Genomic DNA, 18,575 nt, shown 5'->3' with positions numbered 1-18,575 from the left:
TGTAGTCCCCAGTGTCTTTTGTTCTCATCTTTACATCCATGTGTATGCAATATTTAGCTCCCACTTATGGGAAGACATATGGTATTTGAAAACCCTGCTATTTTCCTTAAAGATCATGCATTTCAGTGGAGATTCACGTAAATCAAAAGTGAATTATGATAGAATGGAATAAACATTATGATTAGTGATATGTTCAAAGAGCTATGGGAACACACTGGAGGGGCATTAAACTCAACCTGGATAGAAAAGCATATGCATTATAAGCAGAGGATACTATATAGCAGGACTGCCATGAAGATTGTATAAGTTGTACACCATACAACTGACATGACCTCCTGGAGCTGGTGCCGCCATGCCACCTCAGCTTTCAGATTCTCCAAGACTTTTTGACTGAGAGGAATGAATGAAGAATGCCATTAATGATGTAGAGCTGCTTCAAGAGGCTGCTCTCAGGTGGCTGGGCCAGGAAACAAGTGGAGCTGATACCAGGTTTACGTTCTTTCTGTTCACCAGGAGGCGTTTGTTTCTTTGTGTGAAAGTGCTGTTCACCCATCTGGCCAGCCAGCAACTGCAGCACCTGCTCAGGTGTAGTGCCTCTTTCTAATTGGCACACAGGCACCATGTGGGCTAGTGTGGCCTCTTATAGCAAGGGAAGGGTGCTTTAGCCAGATGCACCACGATCTGCTAAGTCTTGAAGAAGGGAGGAATTTAGATTGAGAGTGGGGAGATAGGAAGTTGAGCAGGTAGGCAGAACCCAAATGGGGAAGGACTTGGGTCTTTCCCGTGTTAAAGAACTTGTTGTGTATATAAAGAACTTGTTGTGTATACTAATGACATGGAGCCACCAAAAGTATTATTGTGGCAGTGAGGTTGTTAAAATTGCAGTTTAAAATAATCGGTTGGGTTGAAGTATAGAAGATGTGTCATTAGTGGGGTAAAAAGAAGATAGGGAGACCAGTTAGAAAACTACTGAGGAAATTCAGAGAAATAATTAAGAGATTCCTAACCAAGATAAATCTAAAAGCTATTTGGGATGCATTTGTTAGATTTAGTGATTGACTGTAAGAGGTCAAGAAGAAGGTGGGTGTAGGGAAAGAGATTCTAGTGCTCAGGATTCAGTCCTGGGTAGCTGAGTGGATGGTAATATCTTTAACAAGAATGGAGAATTTAACCTTGAGGAGCATGAGACAGAGAAATGTGGTGGAAATTAGTTTTTGGCATGCAGAATTTGAAATGCATCAGAGTCACTGTGGTGGAGATACCAAATAAATTGTTGGTATACGACCTGGTCATTCAAGGTCGAGAAATGTTTGGGAGTTATTAGGATATAAGAGATGGTTGAAGCCGTGAGTATGGATGAGTATTTCACACAGTGCCTTGCATAGAGCAGGTGCTCCATAGATAACTGGATTTTATTGATTTATCCTGGAAGGTTGTGTTGAATAAGTAAGAAGATGGTCGAGAATGAAACTCAGTGCCATTTTTTGGAACTGGTATAGAAGGAAGATCTGGTGGAAGTTATTGAGAAGGGGGAATTGGCCAGAAACATAGATGAAAAACTAACAGTAGGGTAGGGAAAGCCAGGGCAGGAGTAGTTAGCGGGGTTGGAAGCCATAAAGAGCACAGGGAGCATGAGGAGAGAAAGATGTTCATTGACTTTTGGAATCAGGAACCTGAAAGATTTTGAATATACATGTTTTTTGGTCAAGTCTTTTGATTAAAAAATTTTTAAGTTCTTTTGTTTTAATTCTTCCTTTCCCTTCCTTCCTTCCTTCCTTCCTTCCTTCCTTCCTTCCTTCCTTCCTCCTTCCTTCCTTCCTTCCTTCCTTCCTTCCTTCCTTCCTTCCTTCCTTCCTTCCTTCTTTCCTTCCTTCCTTCCTTCTTTCTTTTTTCAGATGAGTTCTCATTCTATCACCCAGGCTTCAACCTCTGCCTCCCAGGCTCAAGTGATCCTCCCACCTCAGCCTCCCAAGTATCTGGGACCACAGATGCATGCCACCATGCCCAGCTAATTTTTTGTATTTTTGGTAGAGATGGGGTTTCACCAGGCAATCCACCAACCTCAGCCTCCCAAAGTGTTGGGATTACAGGCGTGAGCCACCACATCCAGTTATATTTCTTTTTTTTAAAAAAATTATTCTCTTAAGTATGTTCCATGAAAGATTAGGGAGCTTTAATTTTATATATCTCTTAGGCTATTTTTTTTGCCATGTATTTAACCAAAGCCATCTAACCTTATGAGCTTTATTTATTTTTTAAACAACATTATAAACAACATAATGAATGCCTTGAAGATAAGAGCTATTTTTCATCTTGCAAATTGGAGGATTACCATAGTCTCTGGCATATTATATGTAATAACATTTTTGAAATAAATTGATAAGCATACGTATATATATAAATGAAAAATGTTAGGTAAAAATTCAGCCTAGATCCTACCATCCAAACTGTGCAAATTTTTACATAGTTATAACTATGATGTCTTAAATATTTTGTTCTAATTTTTTCACTTAATGTTATTGCATTTTTTCATATTGTATAGTCTTTATAATAGAATCAAACTTCAAATTTTTATAGACCAATTTTTTCAATTATGTGATTTTGATTATTTCTTATTTAGAAAATACCTTTGTTTAATATTGTAGAATTCAACTTGTTTTCTATGTTCAAATTAAGAAAAGTATCCTTACGTTTCAGAAATATATACCATCTTCAAATGACTCAGACTAAGAAAATTACTAAGCAAGGCCACTCTTACAGGTAGCAAAAGTAAATACCTATGAAGGGTTGATTTCTGGAAGGCCCTATTACTCGGATTCTAGTAGGTCAACCTGTGAAATTCTACCAGTAGGGCTGTAGTCTTCCAGCTTGAACTTCAGATGTTACCTGGCTGGTAGATGCAACTTCCCTGAAAGGAGTAATACTCAAAGCAGCCATTTATACTTTCCAGGGCCTAAGTTATAATTCTTTGCCTTAGCACCAAGGTGGAAAAGGCAGTTGGGGGTGCTGAGGGTAAAGAGTTGGGGATGGAAATGAAGGGGAAGGTGCTAGAAACCTGAAGGGGCTACTAAGGGGAAACAATCCTGAACAGCTGCTTACTGAACTCCTAGGATTGCCAGCAACTTGCCTCATTTTCCAAAGCCTGGCATGGTTCCAAGTGGAGCTTTCTGTATCTATAACGCAAGGTTAACTAAGGCCTTCGGTGAATAAAGGCATATGGAAAACAGATCTTATCTTGGTAAAGGGCCTCAGTGTTTATAAAGCTTTCACGTGTTACTTCGTTTATTAATTCAAGAAACTATCCTCATTAAGTTTTGATAAATGGCCTAAACTAGTATGGTCTTTTATATTCTGTTTAAAACAGTGATATGGTGGTCAGTATTATCATACCTTATTTGAAGGAAATATTACATTTGAAATAATGACCCAAATATGATACTTATAGGACAGAACATTTTGAATGTTACAGCCATGCGTAGATACACACACACACACACACACACACACACACGGAATACTATTTCAGGGTGTTCATAGACCTTCCCATCTCAATGTCCTCAGATTAAAAGCCCAGCTGTGAGGCTTTAAATATATATTATGGCTTCTCAGATTAAGTATGTGGTGGCAATTTATTTTGATTGCCTGTGATCCAATGTCCAATGGATCCAATTTGTAATCCTCTATTCATTAAAATGATAAAAACAATGCTCAATGATGAAAAAGGATTTTGATGACATAATATTTAGTGAAAAAATAGTTGGTAAAATGCTATGTAGATGACTTTATTTTTTATAGAAATATTAACATATGTATGTTATATATGTATTCAAAGACAAAATGTATGGTAAGGGTGATTGATTATTCCTGGATGATAGGATTTTAAATTTCTTTTTATTCATATCAATTTTTTAACTTATTTATAACGATAGTTTATTACTTATGTGGTATTGTAAAAGTCTGAACTTAGTGCCTTTTACAACTTATGGATTTTAGGGTCTTCCCTATGTGAATCCTGTTCTTGATCTTCTTAGACCTGCCTCAACAGAGGCATATCAAGTAATCTTCCTTGAACGTCTATGCAATGGTTACTCAAGTAGGGAGAAAGGAAATGAACATTTGACAAATGCTAATTTTACTTGGAACTTCACCTTTACTTTCTCTTACTATCCTCACAATATCCTGCAAAGTCGATTTTATTTCCTCACTTAACCGATAATAACACCAAAGCTCCAAAGGTTGATTGAATTGGCAAAAGGTTTATGTCAAAAGCGAGTGGTGAGGATAGGGAAGAACTTAGGTGTGTCTGGTTCCAAAGTCCAAGCACTTTCCCCTCTGCCATACTGTCTCCCACCTCCTGGCAGGCTCCCAACTTTCACTTCACTAGGACCTGGCCCATGTCATGCCTCTCCATGTGCATCTGATACAGCCTGCTCCTCCTGGTCACTCACAAGTTTCTTTTCCTGCATGTTGTTTCTTCCACGCCTCTGCCTTCTTTGAGTTCCATATCCATAACACTCTTATATCCAGAGCATTGGCTCTTACCCCTATTTTGGGCCCTGAACTCACTTGCAGACCTCATGAAAGCTCTCTCTAGAAAATGCACTTTGCATATGTAGATATGCACACACACACACACACACACACACATACACACTTTGCATACTATTTCAGGGTGTTCATAGACTCTCCCATCTCAAGCTCCTCAGATTAAAAGCCCAGCTGTGCAGCTTTAAATACATATTATAGCTTCTCAGATGAAGTATGTGATGGTGATTATTTATTTTGATTGCCTGTGATCCAATGGATATGTTCTCTGAGGTAAAGAAATGCATTTTTATTGTTTAGTAATGCACCATTAGTGAGTGCTAGAGAAATATGAGGCCAAATAAGGGATCTGAAGAATAAGCAGATATTGTATATGATTTTCAATGGGTACTGAATTCTAATTTTTGTAAAAACAAAAGACTCAACATTCATGAAGGGACTAACTCATGATAAGCAATATATTGCAATGGCCTGCTTCCATGGAAGATTTTTCAGTGGTGATTGTTTTAATAAGCATATTTTTGTTTGTTTTCTTCCTTCAGAAATGAATGCTAAGGGAGTTATCCTCAATGCATTTGAACGTTATCGCCTAAAAACATGTATTGACTTTAAGCCTTGGGCTGGAGAAACAAACTATATATCAGTGTTCAAGGGCAGTGGGTAAGTTGAAGACTTAGTCTTCGAAGGCATCTAAGGAGAACTCTAGTGCCTGGGACATTACATTGCAGCAATCATCCTAGGCTCTGACCTTTAGGAAGGGGTGGGGACTTTCTTGCTAGTTGCTGGAGAGTAAAAAACAACTGGATCTAGTTTTTGTAGACATAGAAATTATATTCCCATACATGTAACTGCCTTTAGACAAAGTGGAGAGTGGATGGGATTGCATGCCATCAGACCCACAACCTTGTGAATTTCATACCGTTTGTAATTTACATACTCTTTATCCCTTTCAAGTAAAAAACATAGGTATTTATGTGTGTCCATGTCTGTACTTAAGCTTATTTTAACCTAACCACTCTTATTTCTTGAGTTAAGAAGGCGACAGTATTATTTGTCTTGAGCTCAGCAATTCTGAGTGGTTGCTGTCCCTGTAAAACCCTTGTTAATGGGCACAGGCATAACAAGGAGGATTTCAAAGACTTTGAAATTCACAAGAAAAACCAGGTCTAGACCACCGTGGGGATGATTTGCTCCTATGTAATATTTGGTGTTAGGGCAAGTTCTTTAAAGATCACCTGGTCTGTAAGGTTTTTTAATATTATACAACACCTGGTATATTAGGCCATTCTTGCATTGCTGTACAGAAATATCAGAGACTCAGTAATTTATACAGAAAAGAGGTTTAACTGGCTTTCAGTTCTGCAGGCTTTATAGGAAGCATGGTGTTGACATCTGCTCAGCTTTTGGGGAGGCCTCCGGAAGCTTATAATCATAGTGGAAGGTGAGGGTGGAGCAAGCATGTCGCATGGCAAAAGCAGGAGCCAGAGAGAGAGTGGGGAGGGGGAGGTGCTACACAATTTTAAATGATCAGCTCTCATGAAAACTCACTATTGCGAAGACAGCACCAAGCCATGAGTGGTTCGTCCCATGACTCAAATACCTCTCACAAGGTCCCGCCTCCAGCACTGGGAATTACGGTTCAACATGAGATGTGAGTGGGGACAATTGTCCAAACTACATCACCTGGGTTATGAGAGAAATGCACAGTGTTCAGATGTAAGAGCAAAGGTGGGTAATGAAGTGGACTAGGCAGTGGGGATTCTGCCCTGAGACCTCAGATTGTAACATCCTCTTCCCCCTTTCTTGTAAACTCTCCTATAAGCTGCTGGTCTTCAGTAGGAAATAGGCGGGTTGGGAAGCAAGAACTTTCCATCGGGGCAAACTGTGACCGAATAGCAACGGTTCAACACGAGTTCCTCCATGCTCTGGGATTCTGGCATGAGCAGTCGCGTTCTGACCGGGATGACTATGTCAGGATAATGTGGGACAGAATTCTGTCAGGTACATTTCTCTTTTTTTCCTATGTTTTTAGTTAAGGACTGAATTTCTAAGCATGTGTCCTCTCTTGTCATCTGTGGCAACTGTTAATAATTTTAAAACTTTGATGTTTTGATGTCTTAATTCATTCAGCTCGAACTCATTCTGAGTTATTGGAGCACAAGTATTCCAGAACCCATATGAGCTAGATATGCTCTTAGAAACTGCTTTTGTGGTTCTTAAAGCATATTCAGTCCCACAATATGTTCATGAGTATTATGTGGAACAGAGTCTGTGGCCAGATTAGTTTTGCAGATCCCCAAGTCTTAGTCCATTTTGCACTGCTATAACAAAACACCACAGACTGGGTAATTTATAAAGAACTGAAATTTATTCCTCATTGCTCTGGTGGCTGGAAAGCCCAAAATCAAGGGGTGGGCATTTGACGAGGGCCTTCTTGCTGTGTCAGATACCATGGCAGAGGGCAGAAGAGCAAGGGAGAGTCAGAGAGAAAAAACAGGACCAAATCTCTCCTTTTACAAGGAATCCACTCCTGCAGTAGCAAACCTACTCCTGCAGCAATGGGATTAATCCATTTATGAGACAGAGCCCATGCCCTAATTACCTCTCATTAGGCCCCACCTCCCAACACTGTTGCAGTGGGGATTAGGTTTCCAATACATGCTTTTGGGAGGACATATTCAAGCCATAGCACCTAGGTTAAAAGAAATTAGACTTACTTATCCTGCTATACTGCTCTGAGTGTTTACTAGGTTGACAGGAATTGTAAATCTCTAAGAAAAGGAGCATTTCCCAAAATAATTTGATCATGATCTTCTTTTTTCTTTTTGCAGAGTAGATTGTATAGTATTTGGATTTACTGTTTCATGGAACAATTTTCAGTAATAGTTGAGTAGCATGAACTGTTTATGATTTTGTGTTCAAAGTCACAAAGTCTTAATAACCATGTCTGACTAGAGCTCATGTTTTCCACATTCCACAGTGACACTCAGCTTCCTCATCTGTCCTGCCTGTGTGGGGCGAGACAGAGGAAAGGGCATTGCTATTATGTCTGAGGCACTGTGAGGAGTGCCCTATACAAGGTCCCCTGACACCACACTTCTTGAAATCACAGCTCTTGCTCTTCATCCCCTGCCTCTGCTTGTCTCAAATGGGGTCAGGCATAGCAGCAAACTAAAAGATTTCTAGAGAAACAGCAGTGTTTAGCTTTAATCCATAGCCACACTCCTTAGGATTCCCAAAGTCTTATTTTTGATCAAAACTTCTGCTCACATTTGATAACACATCTTTATGTTTTGGAGATTAGAACCACCTTAATGTGTCCACAGAATCATTCCATTTCAAGTTGGAATCAGTTGCCCATTAGTATAATGCTAAATGGCCTGAATGTCTTCTCTAAATCTATTCATTTTTGTTTTTTATTATTATTTTAAACTGACAAATCATAATTGTACATACTTATGTGGTACAGTGATATTTTGACATATGTACACAATGTGGAATGACTAAAACAAGCTACTTAACATAGCCATCACCTCACTTATCATTTCTGTGGTGAGACATTTGAGATATATTCTCTTAGCAATTTTGAAATATACAATACATTATTACTAACTATAGTCATTATGTTTTATTTATTTATTTATTTTGAGACAGAATCTCACTCTGTTGCCCAGGCTGGAGTGCAGTGGTGCGATCTCGGCTCACTGCAACCTCCGCCTCCTGGGTTCAAGTGATTCTTCTGCCTCAGCCTCCCGAGTAACTGGGGTTATAGGCACCCGCCACCACGCCCGGCTAATTTTTGTAGTTTTAGTAGAGACAGGGTTTAAACATGTTGGCCAGGCTGGTTCATTATGCTTTAAATACATCTACACCTATTCCAGTAACCATGAATTATGGTTAGTCAATAACCGCATGTCAATGCTTTTTAATGACTCCTTTGTAGGATAACTAGAAAGTTATCTCAGGTTTCATCTCACCATCCCTTCAAAGTCTTCTTACTTTCATCTCCATCTACTGTGGACGTCCTCAGCCTGCCATCATTGCTGGCCAATGCCCTGACTGGTTCAACAACACTTTTTTTTTTTTTTTGAGACAGAGTCTTACTTTGTCACCCAGGCTGGAGTGCAGTGGCATGATCACAGCTCACTGCAGCCTCGACTTCCCAGGCTCAGGCAATCCTCCCGCCTCAGCCTCCAGAGTAGCTGGGACTACAGGCATGCACCACCATGCCTGGCTAATTTTTTAAATATTTATTTTATTTTATTTTATTTGAGATGGAGTCTCATTCTGTCACCTAGACTGGAGTGCAGTGGCGCAATCTCGGCTCACTGCAACCTCCGCCTCCTGGGTTCAAGCAATTTTCCTGCCTCTGCCTCCTGAGTAGCTGGGATTATAGGCACGCATCACCACAACGGACTAATTTTTGTATTTTTAGTAGAGACAGGGTTTTACCATGTTGGTCAGGCTGGTCTCGAACTCCTGACCTCATGATCCTCCTACCTCGACATCCCTAAGTGCTGGGATTACAGGCGTGAACCACCACGCCCGGCCTTAAAATATTTATTAGAGATGAGGTCTCACTTTGTTGCCCAGGCTGGTTAGCAGCACTTTCTAGAATCCTCCTTTCCAGTTTTTATAGCCTTAGACTAAATGCCACTGTCCTAACTATGGGCTGCAATAGAACCTTAGATATGTTCAGTGTGACTGCTGGTATCACAGTTCTAAGCTTGAATATTAGATTGTAAGATGGGAATAATGAAACTGTTGTTAGTTGTAGCAACAATTGCTTGAGTTTATTATATTCTCCATTTCTAAGTGAGCAGTATTTGGAGTAAGATAAGCTGAATTTTGTGAATATCAAGTAAATATTTTTTATTTATCCTTTAGGCAGAGAGCACAATTTTAACACCTATAGTGACGAGGTATCAGATTCCCTGAATGTTCCCTATGATTACACTTCAGTAATGCACTACAGTAAAACTGCATTCCAAAACGGAACAGAGCCGACAATTGTCACAAGAATCTCAGACTTTGAGGATGTAATCGGCCAACGAATGGATTTCAGTGACTCTGATCTCCTAAAGTTGAATCAACTGTATAACTGCTGTATGTGACAGGTTCTTTGAAGTGACTTATATTTTCCTCTGTTATGTAGGAAAAAATGATGGTCTGTGCCATTTTGTCGAGCATTGGTGGGGGTTCTGAGATTATAGAGATTTGATATTCAGGAAATAAACAGAAGAGCACTCAGATCTCAATCTACAACTTGGAAGCAGCATTTTCTTTTCACCGCATCTGGTGTTGAGATCTAAAAACAAATTGGGTCCTGTAGGAATATGCCTCAGGCAGGTTTTTAAAGCTGTTACTAATTCAAACGTCGGTCAGATTGATACTCACACTTCCTTTTAGCCAAAATGATATGTCTAGTTGTAATATGAATGGGATCAAATAATCTGCATTGTGGCTTAATGATTTGAATAACTAGGGGAGTATAGACTCAGGTTTGTACGAATTAGATAATTTTTTTTTAAAAAAGACTTGGAGCAGGGAGCTTATTCAGATCTACAGAATTAATGACCTTCTTTGTAGGGGTTCTGCAAATAAAGAGGGATCTTTAAGCCACCATCATCCAGAATCAGCTAGGTGTTCCCTGTAATACCAACCTGGCATTTCTAATACTGTGATAAGTTCAGTTTTTGTTACTTAGATTATCATGTTGTATGAGTGTCAATAATTGTTTTTTGCTTTTTGTAGCCTCTTCCTTGAGTTTTATGGACTCATGCAGTTTTGAACTGGAAAATGTATGTGGCATGATCCAAAGTTCAGGAGATAATGCTGACTGGCAACGGGTTTCACAGGTTCCCAGGGGGCCAGAGAATGATCACTCCAACATGGGCCAGTGCCAAGGTAACAAGAGTGAGATATTCCTAGATTGTATACTCAGTGGCTACAGCCACGTACTTCTCTATGAAAGAATGGGATTTTATCTCTAATTTCTATCAGAATTATTAATGATTATTCATTAGGTTACTACTGAGAAGTAGGCCTTGCACCTGATAAAGACATTGTTAATTTCTTTGCTTTTCCTTCCTGAGTTTATTTTTCTTTCTACAAGTCAGAGCTGGGCTCTGTGATGCCTCTACCAGTGCATTCCCATAAGAGAGTGTACCGGACTGGGGCTCCTGCAAGGCCTCTTATCTCAGGGGCAGTACTATTGTTTTCTAGAAGTTTGCAGAATACAAGAGACTCTTTCCAATGGACAGCACTAAGCTGTGCATTATTGTTTCAGAACTGTAGCTGGATGTGATTATATGCTCCTGTTACAAAAATATCTAAAAGGCAGAGTTTATTTAATTTTCTTCAGATGCATATCCTTTTCCATTTTCATTTTGTTTTGCCTTAAGTAGTTATTTGGCTACAAGGACCAAATTTTTACTTATTTGCTTATTCTGGCAACAAATATGTAAAACTAGACTTCAGAACTTAGGGCCAGGGCTTAATAGCTCAGATGATCTAGGCAGGAATTGGAAGCCTCTAATGGCAAAAAGGTGCTTTTCCTTCTATTTTTCTTTTTAAATGCATATTTGGATAGTGGATAGTGGTCCTACTCAGACCAGAGGAAAGTAGATAGGGAGGGAGGGATGAAAAGAAGAAGAATCCAGACCAGGTAGCTCTCACTTTTTTCTGTTTTTGAAAGCTAATTTCTGTGGTAAGGGAAAGGTTCCCTAATGTCATCTCTTTCATAAATCGCCTGCTCCTAGAACCATATTTAAATGCCCAACATAATTCCCTGCATATAGTGGAAACTAAGCAAATACTTGAAATAAGGTAAAGAAAACTGGGCCGGATGCAGTGGCTCATGCCTGTAATCCCTTGCCTTTGGGAGGACAAGGTGGGCAGATCACCTGAGGTTGGGAGTTTGAGACCAGCTGGGCCAACATGGTGAAACCCTGTCTCTACTAAAAATGCAAAAATTAGCTGGGTGTGGTGGCGCATGTCTGTAGTCCCAGCTAGTTGGGGGACTGAGGCAGGAGAATCACTTGCACCTGGGAGGCAGAGGTTGTAGTGAGCTGAGATCATACCATTGCATATCAGTCTGGACAACAGAGTAAGACATTGTCTCAGAAAAAAAAAAAAAGAAAGAAAGAAAAAATATATACACTCAAACCAGAATTACTAGCTCTGCCTTCTTTAGAGATGGCTTAGAAGGTTAAGTATTGCAGATAATGAAAGCAGATAAGTGGGAGGTGCCTCTGAAGTTATCAGGTTCAGTTATTCTCAATTTTTTCATTACAAGTATCATTTTAAAAATATTAAAATGTGAATCTCCCCAGATGGTTGCTGTAGTTACAATATCTTCTGAAAGTTGAATTTCTTTCTTCCTTTTCTTTTTTTCTTCCTTCTTTTTTTGTGACAGTTTGAAGCCAAAGAAGTTAGAAAGTGTTTTAAAAAAAAGGGGGGCAGGGGGCAGGTCAGCCAAGGCCCTGGTTTCCTGGCTGGACTCTCACCTCTGTCCGCAGTGTGTGTTCACCTCTCCAGAAAGACCTAGAAGTTCATGTTGAATTAGCCTTGGGAGACACAGATGCTACAACTCTCTACCCACCCAAGTTTCAAACCCTCTTTTTGACTTAATTTCCATTTTCCTTTTTCATATTCTCAGTGGGGGAACAACCCTCTGTAGCATCTTTTTCCAGTGGTAGCTCTTCCCACTTGGAGCTGGACCAGGGTTGTGGACACTTGAAAGGTGTCCCATGTAGAATCTACCTTTTAGCCCTGCTGTTTGGGCTTGACCTGCAGCCTTACAGTGGATTTTTAAAAAAATTAGCATTTGATACTTAAACTTGCTGTATCTTTATAGCTCATAACAAATGAAGATAAGCAAGGATTAGCGCCCACGGAAAACTACTATTGTAAGTAAACGTTTTATAAATAATAGAGAGGTTTGAGTTTTATACTGTTATGTCAATCTGCTAGCTTTTGCAAGTGCCAGATATGTAGCTTAGGCTTCTGTCATTTCTCCCTGACAATTTATATATGGATGTTACTTACGCCTCGTGTAAAGAATCTAGCACCACCATTAACAAACACACATTCCTATACTCAGTATCTGTTTTTCTCTCAATTCTGCTTTTCTTTAACAGGTTCTGGTTTCTTCATGCATTTCGATAGCAGCTCTGTAAATGTGGGAGCCACAGCAGTGCTGGAAAGTAGAACGCTGTACCCTAAAAGAGGATTTCAGTGCTTGCAATTTTACTTATATAACAGCGGCAGTGAAAGTGACCAACTGAACATCTACATCAGGGAGTATTCTGCAGACAATGTGGATGGCAATTTAACCCTTGTGGAAGAAATAAAAGGTACAATGTCAACATCCTTATTGTTTGGATTCAAAATGAGGCAATCTTAGGTCTTTTCTTTAGTTAATGTAACAATTTACAATAGGGCAGGGGCTACTGAGTCACTACCCTTCAACTAAGAACTGGATTCGTCTTGTTTTAAGCCGTGGAAAGGAAGCTAGAATGAAGATTCTTTCTGAGTGCTCTGTTATATAACACTCACTTAAGAAACTGTGGATCAGTCTCTGGTACTATGGAGGTCAGTTCTTGGCAAATAATAAAAATACAAGGCTGGGCGCAGTGGCTTACACCTGTAATCCCAGAACTTTGGGAGGCTGAGGCAGTCAGATCACCTGAGGTCATAAGTTCGAGACCAGACTGGTCAACATATAGTGAAACCTTGTCTCTACTAAAAAAATACATAAATTAGCTGGGAGTGGTGGCACATGCCTATAGTCCCAGCTACTTGGGAAGCTGAGGCAGGAGAATTGCTTGAACCCAGGAGGCAGAGGTGGCCGTGAGCTGAGATCACGCCACTGAACTCCAGCCTGCGCGACACAGCAAGACTCCATCTCTGAAAAAATAAATAAAATAAAATAAAATAAAATACATAAAAACATAATGTGAACTAGCTTAGGCAAAATAGGACGGGCTCCTGGCTAAAGGTTAGTTACAGCCTGTAGGACAGATGAGGGAGACACTGGCTTGAGGGGGAATTATTAATAGATCTGTCTCTGAACATTGCTGGGGACCTCTTGTTTTATCTCAGAATGGCTTTCTTTATAAGACTGGTACTTTGGTTGTTTCACTTCCCAGCTTACGTTTGACCAAATTTGCTATCAGTCTGGAAAAAGGACTCTTCCTCTAATATAAAGCTTAAAAAATAAATCCCAGTGAAGAACTGGGATGCTTATGTCTTAAGTTAAACACAGCTTCGGGAGCAACTCCTGAGTGGGAAGTGGGTACCCACCCTTCATACCAATAATGTGTCAGAGAGGAGAGCCATGTTGACCACCTATGCAAGTAGATGGTTAAGGGGGTGACTAAGAAAGGGAGGGGCTGTGGGCTGGCAAATATATTACTGTCTATTCCACTTAACCATCTCATGACTTGAATGGAATAATTCAATTTGTTCCACAATTGGATCCATATTATGCAATATAGTATGCCATTTTCCTCCTGTTTTTAACAGTGAGAAACAATCTGAAATACAGGTGATATTTTTCTTTGTGAACACCTATAGGCAGTAAGGTTCTTAATCTCACTAAGAATATACACACATTATACATATATATTATTTATGTAACAATATAAAATATATAACGAATAATTATATATTATATATTACATATATAAAAGCCTTATATATAAGCCATATATGTTACTACAAATATTATATTTTATGTATTAATATCCAAATTAATACAAATATTGATATAATGTATCTGTAATATATATAATTGTCCAGGATTGGAAGGGGGGTCCTTTCTATTAGCAATCTGTAGGTTCGTCATTGATACACAATAACACAAAAAGGCACTTAAGAAGCTTGCTTATTTTCTGTCATTTGGGTATGTCTAGCTTATTTTCAAGTAGCTGTGTTTCACATTAAGTGCCAACATATTTTTGTTTTAAGACTTTGTGTGAACCACTAGTTTGACATGAATTCCTCAGCTGTCGTTCATCTGGGGGCTTCTGCAGATTATTTAGTATACTGATTCTTATTTGAGTATGTGATATAAGAAAATCAGACAAAATGGCATATCATGTGCTGCTAGCGAGGGGTATGGGCTAATAGTTGGGGAGGAAGTGCAGGTTGGAAAGAAAGGAGGTGGCACCAAATATCAGATAAATACTTATAATGCTGAGTCACTGGGAAGTGATCTAAAGCGTAGATTGCAGGATGTGGGCTTTCTAGGGTTTGGTGGATTTTGTTTAATATTACCAAAAATTTGATTGAAGATTTTGTATGTGAGGGAAGTATTCCAATCAAACTATAAATATATTAAAGAAGGCTTTGCCTGAGTATCACAGGAATCTTGGGTAGAAGTGTTACAAGTGTTGGGTTTGCTGGCCCTTTAATGGAGAATGGCAGGTAACTCATAGGGCATGAAGTACTCATGAGCTAGATGTTGTTATTTACTCACCGATTTCTAGAAAAGGGTAATCTATTTGAGAAACAGCTAGAGAAACATTCAGCTATTCCAGAGAACAGTGTGACCCCACAGAAGCACCTTGAAGTAAATAATTCTAGGTTGGAGCTTTGGCAAAACCATACTTCTGACCTGTAGAAATAAATCAGTTTTGGATGACCCTTTGTCTAAGAAGGCTAGAAATCTAATGTTGACATGTACATGATTTGAACTTCTTTGTCTTTGAAATAATAATGACTCTTTTGCAGAAATACCCACTGGGAGCTGGCAACTTTATCATGTAACATTGAAAGTGACCAAGAAATTTAGAGTGGTGTTTGAAGGACGCAAAGGCTCTGGTGCATCACTGGGTGGTCTGTCTATTGATGACATCAATCTTTCGGAAACACAGTGCCCTCATCATATCTGGCATATAAGGAATTTCACACAGTTCATTGGCAGCCCAAATGGAACTCTGTATAGCCCTCCATTTTACTCTTCTAAAGGTTATGCCTTTCAGATTTACTTAACTCTAACCCATGTGACTAATGCAGGGATATATTTCCACTTGATCTCTGGAGCCAATGATGATCAATTACAGTGGCCATGTCCTTGGCAACAAGCCACAATGACACTTTTGGATCAAAATCCTGACATTCGACAGCGTATGTCCAATCAGCGGAGTATAACTACAGACCCATTTATGACCACTGGTTCGTAACTCATTTTCTTTATTGCTAATAAACAATCATTGCTCTAGGAGGGATGGATAATTTTGGGAACGAGAGATTGCAGTTAGTTACCTAGGGAATTTTGAGCCCCAAATCTTAAGAACAGATATTTAGGGGAAAAGTCTCAAGAACTGTGGATTGAGTCTGTCAGACAGGAGCTCATCAGAAATGTCAGCAAGGACTCCAACAAATAGAGAAGATATGGACTGTATTCCTAGGAATTGATGGTCCTCCTCAAATTTCCACTTCTGTGCAAGAAGTGTTGGTTTTAGAGTCTGACATGCCTGAGTTCAAGTCCAAAGTTTGCTTCTCATTAGCTATGTGACCTTGAGCAAATAATCTCTTAGGGCCCCAGTGTCCTCAGCTGTAAAGCCAGGGCTGTAGTAACCATTCCACAGATTTGCTATGAGAATTAGTACAGGTCAAGTGTGGAAGCTGTGGAAAGGCCTGCAGTGGAGAGGCCCTCAGATGTTGGGTTCTTCTAACTCATGCTACTCATGTTCACGTCACTGGGATTGTCAAAAATAATTCGGCATTTGAAATGGAGGTGGTTTTTGACCAGAAGGAAGCTATTGAGCAGGTGCATTCAGGTGTTGGTGGGAAGGGTATGAGAATGCATTATAATTTCTTACTAAAAAGTTACAGAGGACTTGCTAACCATGACATCATTCCCCATCTTTCCCATCTCAAAAAGAAGCAACCCACTGAAAGCAATGATCACACTACTAATTTTAATAATTCTTTGCTTCTGAGACCCTAGTAAAGGAAAAAGTGGAATTATGGCAAGCTGAATATTTTTGCCAAATGTGAATTCTATATATGAAAAACATGGACCAAATCGACATAGAAAAAAATCCAACTTAATCTCATAGGAAAACAATATTCACCAATGGAACTGTAGGGACTTGCCATTCAGAATTTCTTCACTTTTTCCTAAAGCGTTTCTTCCTAAATGACATTAAAAACAGCTCAGGGCTGGGTAGGTCATTATCTTTTCCCAGAAGCAGTGCTTCTTGTTGTCTTCTACTTCTGAAGCACTTTGCTCTGTTAGGTGAATAATTCAGTTAATAAGATAAATCATTCTATGCTGATATTAAAAAATTTCTCAGCAACATATTGCTTTAACTGGACAATCTGTAACTATGTAAAAGGACTCTCTTAGTAGCCTTGAAGGCTATTCTAAATTATTCTAATAGATAGGAGGGTTTCTATACTGGTCAATAAGTAAAGATATGCTATTCCCAGGAATATCTGGTACCTAGGAAACTTCTGGTACCTCTCCACTCTTATTCTAGAGTGTGGTCCTCCCTGCCAGGCAATTTAATTTCCTCTAGGACAGTATAAATGAACAAGCCCCAGTGATTTGCCAGGGAATACATCACAGGTCAATAGCATCATTTAATTATTTTGAGTTCTAGCCTAATTGTGTTTCACATTGTCTGTTCTTTCCTACCACCAAAAGCTACGATGATGATAAACACACTCCATTAATATAAATTGCTTTTTCAGATAATGGAAACTATTTTTGGGACAGGCCTTCCAAAGTGGGAGCAGTGGCTTTTTTCCCTAATGGAACTCAGTTTAGAAGAGGTGGGGGCTATGGAACCAGTGCCTTTATAACCCACGAGAGGCTGAAAAGCAGAGATTTTATAAAAGGAGATGATGTTTATATCCTACTGACAGTGGAAGGTATGTCAATAAAAATAGTTTTATATAAACTAGTTTTTTTTTGTTGTGGCCACTGATTATTTTCTGTTTTTTTCTGCATTCCACTTTTAGATGCATTATATAGAGATGTGGGGGGAATGGGCATGAGTGGGGTTTGGGAGGAATATGAATTACTAACAATATGAAAACAATTTAATTTGAAACAGTGAGGATTCCAGAATAAAGAATTTAATGACCACCACATGAAGCTATAGTGGAAATCTTTAGGTTGGGAAATTTCTTTAGAAATAAGTTAAAATAGGCTGGGTGCAGTGGCTCATGCCTGTAATCCCAGTGCTTTGGGAGACCGAGGCGAGTGGATTACAAGGTCAGGAGATCAAGACCATCCTGGCTAACACAGTGAAACCCCGTCTCTACTAAAAACATAAAAAATTAGCTGGGCGTGGTGGCGGGCGCCTGTAGTCCTAGCTACTCGGGAGGCTGAGGCAGGAGGACGGCGTGAACGTGGGAGGCGGAGCTTGCAGTGAGCCGAGATCGTGCCACTGCACTCCAGCCTGGGTCAAAGAGCGAGATTCCGTCTCAAAAAAAAAAAAAAAAGAAAATAAATAAGTTAAACTAGAACTATTATACTCTAGGATTCCTGAAATAAAAATATCACACAAGCACATGAAATTAAATGACTGGAAACGTCTGTGTCTTATCTGTTTCAAATGTACATACATGCATACATACATGCATATACATATATATATCTTGAAAGAAATGACATTAATCTCTTGTTAGATTAATGTTAAATTTCTTACTCCTGGCAGCCAATAAATACATTTTGCAGCAATTCTGGTGGTTTCCATTTTTTATGTGGTAGGATTTTAACTCATTTTCTATTAAAGACCCACTTGGATCTCAGTAAATCAGATTCTTGTTTGTGATGGAAGGTGGTGCAATTAAAACCCACAGAATTTTGACTCCAGTGTCCATTAGAGTAAATCTAGATGATACTTCTTGGAGAAATTATTCAGAAATAACTTTTGTTAAGAGAGAAAACATTTTATGTAGCAGAGAAAAAAATCAGTATGCATCAGTTCTCTTTGACCATAGCGATTTCAACCAGAAGCAATAACAAATACTGCAAAGAACTAACGCTGGTTGTCAGGGCACTTGGT

At 39.3% G+C, this 18,575-nt stretch overlaps 1 protein-coding gene across 2 annotated transcripts in view; it reads left to right on the top strand.

Moving 5' to 3' along the window:
* MEP1B (meprin A subunit beta) overlaps positions 1–18,575 on the top strand; it is a 30,723-nt gene that overhangs the window by 8,156 nt on the left and 3,992 nt on the right. For both annotated transcript variants that reach the window (XM_032152571.2, XM_032152570.2), the window contains exons 6-12: positions 5,088–5,205; positions 6,368–6,546; positions 9,433–9,651; positions 10,300–10,452; positions 12,687–12,902; positions 15,283–15,726; positions 17,254–17,433. In XM_032152571.2, coding sequence (XP_032008462.1) covers positions 5,088–5,205; positions 6,368–6,546; positions 9,433–9,651; positions 10,300–10,452; positions 12,687–12,902; positions 15,283–15,726; positions 17,254–17,433 — 1,509 coding nt within the window. The remainder of the gene's footprint in view (positions 1–5,087; positions 5,206–6,367; positions 6,547–9,432; positions 9,652–10,299; positions 10,453–12,686; positions 12,903–15,282; positions 15,727–17,253; positions 17,434–18,575) is intronic.

Source organism: Hylobates moloch, unplaced genomic scaffold (genome assembly GCF_009828535.3).
Source record: "Hylobates moloch isolate HMO894 unplaced genomic scaffold, HMol_V3 SCAFFOLD_5, whole genome shotgun sequence".
Classification (NCBI taxonomy): domain Eukaryota; kingdom Metazoa; phylum Chordata; class Mammalia; order Primates; family Hylobatidae; genus Hylobates; species Hylobates moloch.
The sequence above is the reverse complement of the archived record's forward strand: the minus strand, read 5'-3'. Positions and strand labels throughout refer to the sequence as shown.